Raw genomic sequence first — 13,801 nt, 5'->3', positions numbered from 1 at the left:
CAAAGGGCTCTCCCACGCGCGGCCGGGCATTTTAATTAAACTTAATTAAAACAAAAGCCATTAAAGCCGCCGGGGCTCCGCTGTCCCCAGCGCAGGTGACATCCCCGCGGGAGCCCGGGGCCAGCGCCCGCCCTGCGGCTCCAGCTCGGCCCGGAGGAAAAAATTCCAGCGCATCGTCACAAAGAAAAGCTTTCAGCAGGAGGAGGAATGGAACCCGGCCGGGCCCGGCGCTGGCTCGGACCCAGCTCGGCTCGGGTGTCGCGGTGGATGTTTCCCAGCGGGGGCCGGGCGGTGACCGCCACCCCCGCGTCCCTTTGTGCCACCCGGAGCCCCGAACATCCCGTGGGTGCCGCGGGTCGCTTCCCCCGCTCCCAGCGCCGGCCCGGAGGTGGGATTAGGCCGGGCTTTGGCTGATCCCCTCCCAGCAGCCCGGCTTTATAAATCCCCCGCGGCCGGCGGGCGCGGCACCCGAGGGTGCCCGGGGTGGTGGCGATGGCGCAGCAGCGCCGTGTCCAGCTGTCCACGCAGCGCCCGGGCAGCACCGTGTGCGTGCTGGGCACCGAGCTGGCCCTGGACGTGTGCGGGTGAGCCAAATCCGCTTTTCCCCCTTGATCCCATCAGGCGAGAGCCCGAAAATAGCGCGGGCAGGGGCGGGGGCGGGGCTGCTGCTCCAGGGGCTTTTCCCAGGGGATGCGGTGCCGGGAGGGGTGAGGGATGGCACGGCCGGTGTCCCTTCCCAGTGTCCCTTCCCAGTGTCCATCCCCCGTCCCTTCCCAGTGTCCATCCCCCTGTCCCTTCCCAGTGTCCATCCCCCTGTCCCTTCCCAGTGTCCATCCCCCTGTCCCTTCCCCCTGTCCCTTCCCATTGTCCCTTCCCAGTGTCCATCCCCCTGTCCCTTCCCCCTGTCCCTTCATCACTGGGATGATATTCCCAGGGTCCATCTCAGTGTTCATCCCCACTGTCCACCCCTCTGTCCATCCCTCTGTCCCTTCCCAATGTCCATCCCCTTTGTCCATCCCCTTTGTCCATCTCTCTGTCCACCCCTCTGTCCATCCCTCTTTCCACCCCTCTGTCCACCCCACTGTCCACCCCCTGTCCATCCCTCTGTCCACCCCTCTGTCCATCCCTCTTTCCACCCCACTGTCCATCCCTCTGTCCACCCTCTGTCCACCCCTCTGTCCACCCCTCTGTCCATCCCTCTGTCCACCCCTCTGTCCCTCACAGCCCCTCCGATCACCCCCCCAGCAGCGGCACCGCCACATTCCCAGCGGGATTTTCCCACTTTTGGGGCGCCACCAGCCCCTTTTTGGGATTTTTGGGATTTCCACGCTGCGCTCCGCATCCCGCCGGGATTTGGGAAACCTTTCCAAAGGTTCCAAAGGTTTCCTCCCGGGGGGAGGCGGAGAGCGAAGCCCCGGCCCGGGCGGCCCCTCCGGGCTGCGGATTCTCTTCCCAAACCCCGATTTCTCTTCCCAAACCCCGATTTCTCTTCCCAAACCCCGATTTCTCTTCCCAAATCCCGAATTCCCTCCCCCGGCTCCATCCCCAATCCCTGCTCTCCGGGTTTTTCTTCCCCGAGCGCCGCTCGGGGTTCATTCCCCGTCCTCTCCCGCTGCTCCAGGCTGGGATTTTCCCCCTTTTCCAGGGCAGGGATCCGCGTTTCCTTCTCCCGGCTGCGCTCCGGGCCCATCGCCCGCAGCCCCGGGCGGGGCGGGACGCGCTCGGGCCTGCGCTGCTCCGCTCAGGAAATGCCGATTTTTGGGGAGATCCACGCCCCAAATCCCCCCCGGGCAGCTCCGGGTCCCGTCCCCGCTGCCCTCGGGAGGTTCGCGGATTTTATTCCAAGATTTGGGGCGTTTCGGGGGGATTCCCGCAGTTATTTTTGTGGGATTTGTTCCCCTTAATTCCCCTTTTTCCCCCCTTTTTTTCCCCTCTCCCATGGCGGGATATCCCCCGATTTGGGACATCTCGGGGGGATTCCCGAGGTTATTTTTGTGGGATTTATTCCCCTTTCCCCCCCCTTTTTTTCCTTTTCCCATGGCGGGATATCTCCCGATTTGTGGGATATCGGAGGGATTCCCGAGGTTATTTTTGTGGGATTTATTCCCCTTTTTTCCCCTCTCCCATGGCGGGATATTCCCCGATTTGGGGGATATCGGAGGGATTCCCGCGGTTATTTTTGTGGGATTTGTTCCCCTTTTCCCCCCCTTTTTTCCCCTTTCCCATGGCGGGATATCCCCCGATTTGTGGGATATCGGGGGGATTCCCGAGGTTATTTTTGTGGGATTTATTCCCCTCTATTCCCTTTATTCCCAGGCGCGCTTTGCACCTGGAATATCCCCGGATTTGGGGTTTTTGAGGAATTCCCGCCGCGCTTTTGGAGCCGCCGCCTTTCCCATCCTCGGGCGGGATTTGCTTTAATCCCTTTCGGGGATTTGTCGGAATTGCCTTTCCCAGGAGCGGCTGCCCGCAGGTTTTGGGGGATTTGCCGCATATCCAAGGAATTCCCGCAATTCCAGGCTGCGGGATTCCCCGCGGGTTGTGACACTTCGCTCCCCACTGAAGGATTTATCCCAATTTCATCCCCCAGCACCTCCTGCAGTTGCATTTCTCGGGATTAATTCCATTTTCCAGGAGCTGTTGCTCTTCCGAATTTCAGGGTTTGTTTGCATTAAAGAGTTTCACCTCTCAGCACTCTTTGCCTTTGCGTTTTCCAGGATTATTTGCATTTTCAATGATTTTTTTCTCTCCTAAATTTCAGGATTTGTTAGTATTAAAAATTTTATAACAATTCCATATCTCAGGGCTTGCTGCTGTTGCGTTTTCCGGGGTTATTTCCATTTTCCAGGACCTTTTGCTGTTCTAAATTTCAGGGTTTGCTCCACATTGAAGGATTTATCCCAATTTCATATCTCAGCCCTTGCTGAAATCACATTTTCCAGGAATATTTAATTTTCCCAGGACTCACCGATATTCCAAGCCCCAGGATTCATTCCCATTCAAATGGGAATTTGAATTCCCATAATTCAAATCAATTGATTTACCCCAATTCCACATTGCAGCCGTTGTTGAAATTGCATTTTCTGGGAATATTCGCACTTCCCAGGAATATTTGTGTTTCCCAGGAATATTCCCTTTTCCTGGGAATATTTGTGTTTCCTAGCAATATTTGCATTTCCCAGCAATATTTGCTTTTCCTGGCAATATTCGAATTTCCTGGCAATATTTGCATTTCCAAACAATATTCACATTTCCTGGCAATATTTGTGATTCCCAGGAATATTTGCTTTTCCCGGCAATATTCGTGTTTCCCAGGAATATTTGTGTTTCCTGCTAATATTTGCGGGAATATTGGCAATATTTGAGTTTCCCAGCAATATTCACATTTCCCAGGAATATTCGTGTTTCCTGGGAATATTTGTGTTTCCCTGGAATATTCGCGTTTCCCAGGAATATTTTCATTTCCCTGGAATATTCACGTTTCCCTGGAATATTCGCATTTCCTGGTAATATTCGCGTTTCCCAGGAATATTTACTTTTCCTGGCAATGCTTGCGTTTCCTGGGAACCTTCTCATTTCCGGGAATATTTGCATTTCCCGGGAATATTCCGGTTTCCCAGCAACATTCCAGTTTCCCAGGAATATTGGCGTTTCCCAGGAATATTGACGTTTCCCAGGAATATTGGTGCTTCCTGGGAATATTTGTGTTTCCCTGGGATGTTTGCGTTTCCCAGGAATATTTGTGGGAATATTTGCAATATTTGAGTTTCCCAGCAATATTCCCGTTTCCCAGCAACATTCCCGTTTCCTGGCAATATTGGCGTTTCCCTGGAATATTGGCGTTTCCCGGGAATTTTCGCCTTTCCCGCTAACATTCCCGTTGCCGTTCCAGCTCGGCTCCGCGGGGCGCGGCGGCGTTCCAGGCTCAGGCCACGCCGGGGGTGAAGCTGTGGGTGCTGCGCGAGGCCAGGAGCGTCAAGCTGCCCTCGAGCGTGGGGCGCTGGCCCCTGGCCCCCGGCCCCGAGCTGCTGCTGGCCATGGACGCGCCCAGCAAGGACGTGGGCGACGAGAAGGTGGGACACGGATCCTGGCGGATCCTGGGATTACCGATGGATCCCGGGATTACCGCCGGGGGCTGGGATTCCTGCTGGATCATGGGATTACTGATGGGTGTTGGGATTCCCAATGGGTGTTGGGATTCCCAATGGGTGTTGGGATTCCTGCTGGATCGCGGGATTCCTGCTGGATCCTGGGATTACTGCTGGGTGTTGGGATTCCTGCTGGATCCCAGGATTCCCAATGGGTGTTTGGATCCTGCTGGGGGCTGGGATTCCTGCTGGATCACGGGATTCCCAATGGGTGTTGGGATTCCTGTTGGGTGTTGGGATTCCTGCTGGATCCTGGGATTACTGCTGGGTGTTGGGATTCCCATTGGATCCTGGGATTCCTGCTGGGTGTTGGGATTTCTGCTGGATCCCGGGATTCCCAACGGGTGTTTGGATCCTGCTGGGGGCTGGGATTCCTGCTGGATCACGGGATTCCCAATGGGTGTTGGGATTCCTGTTGGGTGTTGGGATTCCTGCTGGATCCTGGGATTACTGCTGGGTGTTGGGATTTCTGCTGGATCCTGGGATTCCTGTGGGGTGTTGGGATTCCCGTTGGGTGTTGGGATTCCTGTGGGGTGTTGAGATTCCCATTGCATCCCGGGATTCCTGTGGGGTGTTGGGATTCCCATTGGATCCCGGGATTCCTGCTGGGTGTTGGGATTCCTGCTGGATATTGGGATTACCGATGGGTGTTGGAATTCCTGCTGGATCCTGGTATTCCTGCTGGATCCCAGCATTCCCAATAGGTGCCAAGATGGATGCTGGGATTCCCCCTGGATCCTAGGATTCCTGCTGGGTGTTGGGATCCCGCTGGGTGTTGGGATTCCCACTGGATCCTGGGATTCCTGTGGGGTGCTGGGATTCCCGTTGGGTGTTGGGATTCCTGCGGGGTGTTGGGATTCCCGTTGGATCCCGGGATTCCTGCGGGGTGTTGGGATTCCCGTTGGATCCCGGGATTCCTGTGGGGTGTTGGGATTCCCGTTGGATCCTGGGATTCCTGTGGGGTGTTGGGATTCCCGTTGGATCCCGGGATCCTGCCCGGCTGGCTCGGTGCCTCGTTGCAGGTCAGGATTTCCTATTTCCGCGAGGCCGGCGGGGTTCCCGTGGGCCGGGCCGTGCTCTACCTCACCTGCGTGGGTAAGGGGGAACGGCCCCAAAGCCCCGTTCCCAAAGCGCCATTCCTGGGAATTCCCCCTTTTCCCATCCCATCCCCGTTCCCACAGAGGTGTCGCTGGACGCTGACGTCAACCGCAGCGGGGCCGTGAGCAGGACACTGCTGGACAAGGTATCCCGAGGGGCCGGGAAGCAGCCTGGGATTGGGAATTCCCAGATGACCCCCAGACCCCAATGGGATTGGGAATTCCTGGCTGAACCTCAGATCCTGATGGGATTGGGATTCCTGGTTTACCCCCAGATCCCAATGGGATTGGGATTCCCGGTGACCCCCAGATCTCAAAAGGATTGGGAATTCTCAGCTGAACCTCAGATCCCAATGGGATTGGGAATTCTCAGCTGACCCCCAGACCCCAATGGGATTGGGAATTCTCAGCTGAACCTCAGATCCCAATGGGATTGGGAATTCCCGCTGACCCCCAGACCCCAATGGGATTGGGAATTCCTGGCTGAACCTCAGATCCCAATGGGATTGGGAATTCTCAGCTGAACCTCAGATCCCAATGGGATTGGGAATTCCCGCTGACCCCCAGACCCCAATAGGATTGGGAATTCCCAGTGACCCCCAGACCCCAATGGGATTGGGAATTCCCAGTGACCCCAGGCTCCAATGGGATTGGGAATTCCTGCTGACCCCCAGATCCCAATGGGATTGGGAATTCCTGGTGACCCCAATGGGATTGGGAATTCCCGGTGACCCCAAGCCACTCTGTGTCCCCCAGGCCAGCTGGACATGGGGGCCCGAGGGCCACGGGGCCGTGCTGCTCGTGAACTGCGACCGCGACGACGCCGGCGCCGAGGGCCTGGACAACGAGGACAGCGCCGTGCGCTCCTACAACGGTCCCGCACGGCCCCGAGCCCCAGACTCCCACTTTTCCCACCATTTTCCCACCTTTCCCTCCATTTTCCCACCTTTCCCTCCATTTTCCCATATTTCCCGCCATTTCCCCACCTTTCCCGCCATTTTCCCACCTTTTCCACCATTTTCCCACCTTCTCCGCCATTTTCTCTTCCTTCCACAGCCCAAATCCCACGTTTTCCCACTTTTCCCCTCAATTCTCCCTTTCCACCGCAGGCCAGAATCCCCAATTTTCCCTCACTTTCCCCTGAGGTTTCCCCCTTTTCCCTCAGTTTTCCCCTTTTCCCTCAGTTTTCCCACTTTCCCTCAATTTTCTCTTCCCACCCCAGCCCGGAAATCTCAATTTCCCCATTTCCCCTCAATTCTCTCCCGCTTTCCCCTGAGTTTTCCCTTTTTTTTCCCACAGCCCGGAACCCCCGATTTTCCCACTTTCCCCGCCGTTTTCCCTCTTTCCCCCAGGTTTTTCCCAGTTTTCCCTGAGTGGTTCCCGTCTCCCCAGACCTGCGGGACATGTCGCAGCTGGTGCTGCGGACGCGCGGCCCCCGCGCCATCTTCGCCGGCCACCGCCTGCTGCTCCACGTCGACTTCGGCGACGCCGACAAAATCCGGGTTTTCTACGGCGGCGGTGAGCGCCCGGATTTGGGGGATTTAGGGGATTTGGGGGATTTGGGGGATTTTGGGGGATTTTGGGGGAATAGACCCCCCTGGATCACTGGGATCAACCCCAAATCCTTGCACTGCTCCCTCGGCATCCCATGGCGGGATTGGGCTGATCCACGCGGGGTTTGATCCGGGCGGGGTGAAATCCGCGGGTTTTGGGGTGGATTTAGGGACAAAGTGGGAGCGCTGTGGGAATGGGGCTGGGTTTTGGGAATTCTCTGGGAATGGGGCTGGGTTTTGGGAACACCAGGGGAATGGGGCTGGATTTTAGGAACACTGGGGGAATGGAGGTGGATTTTGGGAACACTGTGGGAATGGAGCTGGATTTTGGGAACACTGGGGAATGGGGCTGGGTTTTGGGAATGCTGTGGGAAAGAGGCTGGATTTTGGGAACACTGGGGAATGGGACTGGGTTTTGGGATTGCTGTGGGAATGGGCGTGGATTTTGGGAATTCTCTGGGAATGGGGCTGGGTTTTGGGAACACTGGGGAATGGGGCTGGATTTTGGGATTGCTGTGGGAAAGGGGCTGGATTTTGGGAACACCAGGAGAATGGGGCTGGGTTTTGGGAGCGCTGTGGGAATGGATGTGGATTTTGAGAGCACTGTGGGAATGGGGCTGGATTTTTGGGAACACCAGGAGAATGTGGCTGGGTTTTGGGAAAGGTGTGGGAATGGGGCTGGGTTTTGGGAATGCTGTGGGAATGGGGCTGGGTTTTAGGAACACTGGGGTGTGGGGCTGGGTTTTGGGAGTGCTGTGGGAATGGGGCTGGGATTTAGGAACACTGGGGTGTGGGGCTGGGTTTTGGGTTTGAGGTTTCCGTGTCCTGCAGACAGTGGGGAGCTGGAGAAGTTCCGGCACGTTCTGGGGGGCTCCAAGCTGGCCTACACCGTGCGGCCGAGCCGGCACTGCCACGAGAGCGTCTTCTACGTGGAGGGCCTGGCCTTCCCCGACGTGGCCTTCTCTGGCCTCGTGTCCCTGCACGTCACCCTGCTCGAGAGCCCCGAAAAGGTCCGGCCGGGGAGTGTGGGAGGGTGGCACAGCAGGGACAGATCCCAAACTCCATCCCTGCAATCCCAGGAGAGTCTGGGACAGCTGGGACAGATCCCAAACTCCATCCTCGCCATCCCAGGAGGGTCTGGGATAACAGGGACAGATCCCAAACTCCATCCCTGCCATCCCAGGAGGGTCTGGGACAGCGGGGACAGATCCCAAACTCCATCCCTGCCATCCCAGGAGGGTCTGGGACAGCGGGGACAGATCCCAAACTCCATCCCTGCCATCCCAGGAGGGTCTGGGACAGCGGGGACAGATCCCAAACTCCATCCCTGCCATCCCAGGAGAGTGGCACAGCAGGGACAGATCCCAAACTCCATCCCTGCCATCCCAAGAGAGTCTGGGACAGCAGGGACAGATCCCAAACTCCATCCCCACCATCCCAAGAGAGTCTGGGACAGCAGGGACAGATCCCAAACTCCATCCCTGTCATCCCAGGAGAGTCTGGGACATCAGGGACAGATCCCAAACCATCCCCACCATCCCAGGAGGGTCTGGGATAACAGGGACAGATCCCAAACTCCATCCCCGCCATCCCAGGGCCTCCTGGAGTGGCCGATCTTCACGGACTCCGTGGTTTTCCGCGTGGCTCCCTGGATCATGACGCCCAACACGGCGGCACCGCTGGAGGTCTTTGTCTGCAGGTGGGTGCCGGCTGCTCCCACCCTCCCCGCCGCCGGATCCGCTCCCAAATCCCGATTTTCCCGTTTTTCCCCCCAGCGTGGACAACAACGAGGGGTTCGTGGCGGCCGTGGGCGCGCTGGCCGAGAGGGCGCAGTGCCCGCTGACCGTGTGCCCGGCACAGCAGAACCGCCAGGACCGCTGGATCCAGGTGGGAGCGCGGCGTTCCCGGCCCCTCCACGCCGCGGCAGCGCCGGGGGCATTCCCAAAATTCTCCGTGCCTTCTCCAGGATGAGATGGAGTTCGGCTACGTCCAGGCCCCCCACAAGACCTTCCCGGTGGTCTTCGACTCGCCCAGGGACCTCGGCCTGAAGGATTTTCCCATCAGGAGCATCCTGGTATCCAACCCCTTCCTCCTGCCTTGCTCAGCTTGGCAACCCCCTGAAAACTGGGATAAACCCCTTTAAAAACTGGGATAAACCCCTTTAAAAACTGGGATAAACCCCTTTAAAAACTGGGATAAACCCCTTTAAAAACTGGGATAAAAAAAACCCTTTAAAAACTGGGATAAACCCCTTTAAAAACTGGGATGAACCCCTTTAAAAAACTGGGACAAACCCCTTTAAAAACTGGGATAAAAAACCCCTTTAAAAACTGGGATAAACCCCTTTAAAAATCTGGGATAAACCCCTTTAAAAAACTGGGATAAACCCCTTTAAAAACTGGGATAAACCCCTTTAAAGACTGGGATGAACCCCTTTAAAAACTGGGATAAAAAACCCCTTTAAAAACTGGGATGAACCCCTTTAAAAACTGGGATAAAAAACCCCTTTAAAAACTGGGATGAATCCCTTTAAAACCTGGGATAAACTCCTTTAAAAACTGGGATAAACCCCTTTAAAAACTGGGATGAACCCCTTTAAAAACTGGGATAAATCCCTTTAAAATCTGGGATGAACCCCTTTAAAAACTGGGATAAACCCCTTTAAAAAATGGGATAAACCCCTTTAAAATCTGGGATAAACCCCTTTATTTCCTGCATTTTTTGAGCGGGAAGCTCCAGCACAAGATTTGGGGGTGCAGTGCTTTTGGTGCCGACAGCTGCATTTTTTAACCGTTTTCTCCCGTTTTTCCCCCAAACCCAGGGCCCCGATTTCGGCTACGTGGCCCGGCAGGCTCCGGAGGGCGCTTCCAGCCTGGATTCCTTCGGGAATTTGGAGGTGAGCCCTCCCGTGACGGTGGCGGGCAAGGAGTACCCCTTGGGGCGCATCCTGATCGGCAGCAGCTTCCCCAGGTGAGCCGGCGGCAGGAGAACCCCAAAGGAAAAGGATTTCCCGGCGGGGTTTGGGGTGGGCTCCCAGCCGGGTGCCCCAACCGGCCGGCGCTCCCCCAGGCTGGGCGGCCGCAGGATGGCCAAGGCCGTGCGGGATTTCCTGCTGGCCCAGAAGGTCCAGGCGCCCGTGGAGATCTTCTCGGACTGGCTCCACGTCGGGCACGTGGATGAGTTCCTGAGCTTCGTCCCCGCGCCCGATCGGAAGGTGAGGAATCCCGGGATGGGGAAAAAGAGGGATGAGACCTTTGGAGCCTTCCCCGACCTCCTCCTCCTCCTCGTGGCCCGCAGGGATTCCGGCTGCTCCTGGCCAGCCCCAGCGCCTGTTACCAGCTGCTGAAGGAGAAGCAGGAGGAGGGGTTCGGAGAGGCTGCCATGTTCCAGGGTAGGGGGGGACGGGAAAAGGGGCTCCCAGCGTCCGTTTTCCCTTTTTCCGGCAAAACGCGGTGGGGGAGGTGGCTGGACCCTGAAAGCCGGCTGGGAACTGGGGGCAGAACGGAGCAGAATTAATGAGTTAATTAATTCACAACACGGATTGTGCTCCCGGAGCGCTGGGGTCACAGAGGGGTCTCATCCCGGCTGAGCTGGGCAGAATTCCAGCCCGGCTCCCTCTGGGCAGGGCTGGACAGGGACGGGGTGCCCAAGCCGACCATCAACGAGATCCTGGCTGACGAGGAGCTCCGAAAGTTCAACGAGTATGCCCAGGTGAGGGCAGGGAGCAGGAGGCTCTGATCCATCGCTGCCTCCGTGTCTTTCTGTCCCCTCGTCACTCTTTCCTCCCCTCCAGACATCCTCCATCTCCACCCCCGCTTCATCCATCTCCCCATCGCTCTGTCCCTCCCTCTGTCTGCTCTTCCCTCTGTCCAGACTTCTGTCCATCCATGGATCCATGGATTCATGGATCCATTTATCCATCCATCCATCCATCATCCATCATCCATCATCCATCCATCCATCCATCCATCCATCCATCCATCCATCCATCATCCATCCATCCATCATCCATCCATCCATCATCCATCCATCCATCCATCATCCATCCATCATCCATCATCCATCCATCCATCATCCATCCATCCATCATCCATCATCCATCATCCATCCATCCATCATCCATCCATCATCCATCCATCCATCCATCCGTCATCCATCCATCCATCATCCATCCATCATCCATCCATCATCCATCATCCATCCATCCATCATCCATCCATCATCCATCCATCATCCATCCATCATCCATCCATCCATCCATCCATCCATCATCCATCCATCCATCCATCCATCCATCATCCATCATCCATCCATCCATCATCCATCCATCCATCCATCCATCCATCCATCCATCATCCATCATCCATCCATCCATCCATCCATCATCCATCCATCATCCATCCATCATCCATCCATCCATCCATCCATCCATCATCCATCCATCATCCATCCATCCATCATCCATCATCCATCCATCCATCCATCCATCATCCATCATCCATCATCCATCATCCATCCATCCATCCATCCATCATCCATCATCCATCCATCCATCATCCATCCATCCATCCATCCATCATCCATCCATCATCCATCCATCCATCCATCATCCATCATCCATCCATCCATCATCCATCATCCATCCATCCATCCATCCATCATCCATCATCCATCCATCATCCATCCATCATCCATCCATCATCCATCATCCATCATCCATCCATCCATCATCCATCCATCATCCATCCATCATCCATCATCCATCCATCCATCCATCATCCATCCATCATCCATCCATCATCCATCATCCATCCATCCATCCATCCATCCATCCATCCATCCATCATCCATCATCCATCCATCATCCATCCATCATCCATCCATCATCCATCATCCATCATCCATCCATCCATCATCCATCCATCCATCATCCATCCATCCATCCATCCATCCATCCATCCATCCATCCATCATCCATCCATCCATCCATCCATCCATCATCCATCATCCATCCATCCATCATCCATCATCCATCATCCATCCATCCATCATCCATCCATCCATCCATCCATCCATCCATCCATCCATCCATCCATCCATCCATCCTCCATCATCCATCCATCCATCCCTCCTTCCCTCTGTCCACCTCTCCGTCCACCCTCCTGTCCACTCCTCTCTCCGGCCCATCCAGGCTCCCATCCCTCTCTCCCTTTCCCTGTCCCTGTCCCTCCATCTCCCCGTTGTCCATCTCCTGACGCTCCGTCCCTCCTGGCTCCCAGAGCTGCATCAGCTGGAACCGGGATGTCCTGAAGCGCTCGCTGGGCCTGGCCGAGCCGGACATCCTGGACATCCCGCAGCTCTTCCAGGGCGATGCCGCCTCCGGAGCCCAGGCTTTCTTCCCGGACATGGTAACGGCACCCCCGACCTGCCCGGGATGGGATTGGGACTGGGATGGGGCTGGGATGGGGCTGGGATGGGATCGGGGACAGGAATTTCCTGGCATGGGATCGGGGCTGGGATGGGATCGGGGACAGGAATTTCCTGGCATGGGATCGGGGCTGGGATGGGATCGGGGACAGGAATTTCCTGGCATGGGATCGGGGCTGGGATGGGATCGGGGCTGGGATGGGATCAGGGTTGGATTTCTCTGAATGGGATCAGGGCTGGGATTGCAGCAGGGATTTCCCTGGATGGGATTGGGGCCAGGAATTCCTGGGCTGGGATGTCCCTGGGATTTCCCCAGGATGGGCTCAGGGCTGGGATTCCCCAGGATGGAATCAGGGCCGGGATTCCCCAGGATGGGATCAGGGCTGGGATTCCCCAGGATGGGATCAGGGCCGGGATTCCCCAGGATGGGCTCAGGGCTGGGATTCCCCAGGATGGGCTCAGGGCTGGGATTCCCCAGGACGGGATCAGGGCCAGGATTCCCCAGGATGGGCTCAGGGCTGGGATTCCCCAGGACGGGATCAGGGCTGGGATTCCCCAGGACGGGATCAGGGCTGGGATTCCCCGGGCTGGGCTCGGCTCCGGGATGGGATCCCCGCTGGACTCTCGGCGCTGCAGGTGAACATGCTGGTGCTGGGCCGGCACCTGGGCATCCCCAAGCCCTTCGGGCCGGTGGTGGGCGGGCGCTGCTGCCTGGAGCAGCGCGTGCGGGAGCTGCTGGAGCCGCTGGGCCTCTCCTGCACCTTCATCGACGACTTCTTCTCCTACCACGTGCTGGCCGGGGACGTGCACTGCGGCACCAACGTGCGCCGCAAGCCCTTCGCCTTCAAGTGGTGGCACGTGGTGCCCTGAGCTGCCCACGTCCCCTCCGTGTCCCCTCCGGTTCCTTCCATGTCCCCTCCGCGTCAGAACTGTCCCCACTCCGTGTCCCTCTTGCTCCCTTCTGTGTCACTCTTGTGTCCTCTCTGTGTCCTCCCTGTGTCCCTCCATGTCCCTGCCATGTCCCTTCTGTGTTCCTTCCATGTCCCAGCCATGTTCCTTCTGTGTCCTCTCTGTGTCCCCCCCGTGTCCACCTGGTCCCCTTGTGTCCCTCCTGTGTCCCTCCTGTGTCCCCTCCATGTCCCTTCTGTGTCCCCCCTGTGTCCCCCCTGCGTCCCCCCGGTCCCCCTGTGTCCCTCCTGTGTCCCCACCGTGTCCCCCCCGTGTGCCCTCCAGTGCCTTCTGTGTCCCCCCCATGTCCCCTCTGTGTCCCTCCCATGTCCCCCCTGTGTCCCCTTCATGTCCCTCCTGTGTCCCCTCCATGTCCCCTCCATGTCCCCCCTGTGTCCCCTCCTGTGTCCCCCCCGTGTCCCCCCCGTGTCCCCCCGTGTCCCCTCTATGTCCCCCCTGTGTCCCCCCATGTCCCCTCCATGTCCCCCCTGTGTCCCCCCCATGTCCCCCCATGTCCCCTCCATGTCCCCCCTGTGTCCCCTCCATGTCCCCCATGTCCCCCCGTGTCCCCTCCATGCCCCCTCCATGTCCCCCATGTCCCCCCTGTGTCCCCCCCGTGTCCCCCCGT

The 13,801-nt window shown here is 57.4% G+C and overlaps 1 protein-coding gene across 1 annotated transcript; it reads left to right on the top strand.

Moving 5' to 3' along the window:
* The first annotated feature begins 356 nt into the window (after positions 1 to 356).
* On the top strand, positions 357 to 13,146 carry LOC131587359 (protein-arginine deiminase type-3-like). The gene is made up of 16 exons (XM_058855158.1): positions 357 to 584; positions 3,893 to 4,073; positions 5,171 to 5,243; positions 5,330 to 5,391; positions 6,002 to 6,119; positions 6,638 to 6,763; positions 7,630 to 7,808; positions 8,394 to 8,497; positions 8,574 to 8,685; positions 8,765 to 8,872; positions 9,620 to 9,768; positions 9,868 to 10,012; positions 10,096 to 10,189; positions 10,424 to 10,509; positions 12,078 to 12,206; positions 12,862 to 13,146. The coding sequence occupies exons 1-16, from the start codon at positions 493 to 495 to the stop codon at positions 13,093 to 13,095; spliced, it is 1,992 nt and encodes a 663-aa protein (XP_058711141.1). The 5' UTR covers positions 357 to 492; the 3' UTR covers positions 13,096 to 13,146.
* The last annotated feature ends 655 nt before the right edge of the window (positions 13,147 to 13,801 follow it).

Source organism: Poecile atricapillus, chromosome 22 (genome assembly GCF_030490865.1).
Source record: "Poecile atricapillus isolate bPoeAtr1 chromosome 22, bPoeAtr1.hap1, whole genome shotgun sequence".
NCBI lineage: Eukaryota > Metazoa > Chordata > Aves > Passeriformes > Paridae > Poecile > Poecile atricapillus.
Note: the sequence above shows the minus strand (reverse complement) of the source record. Positions and strands in the feature narration are given on the sequence as shown.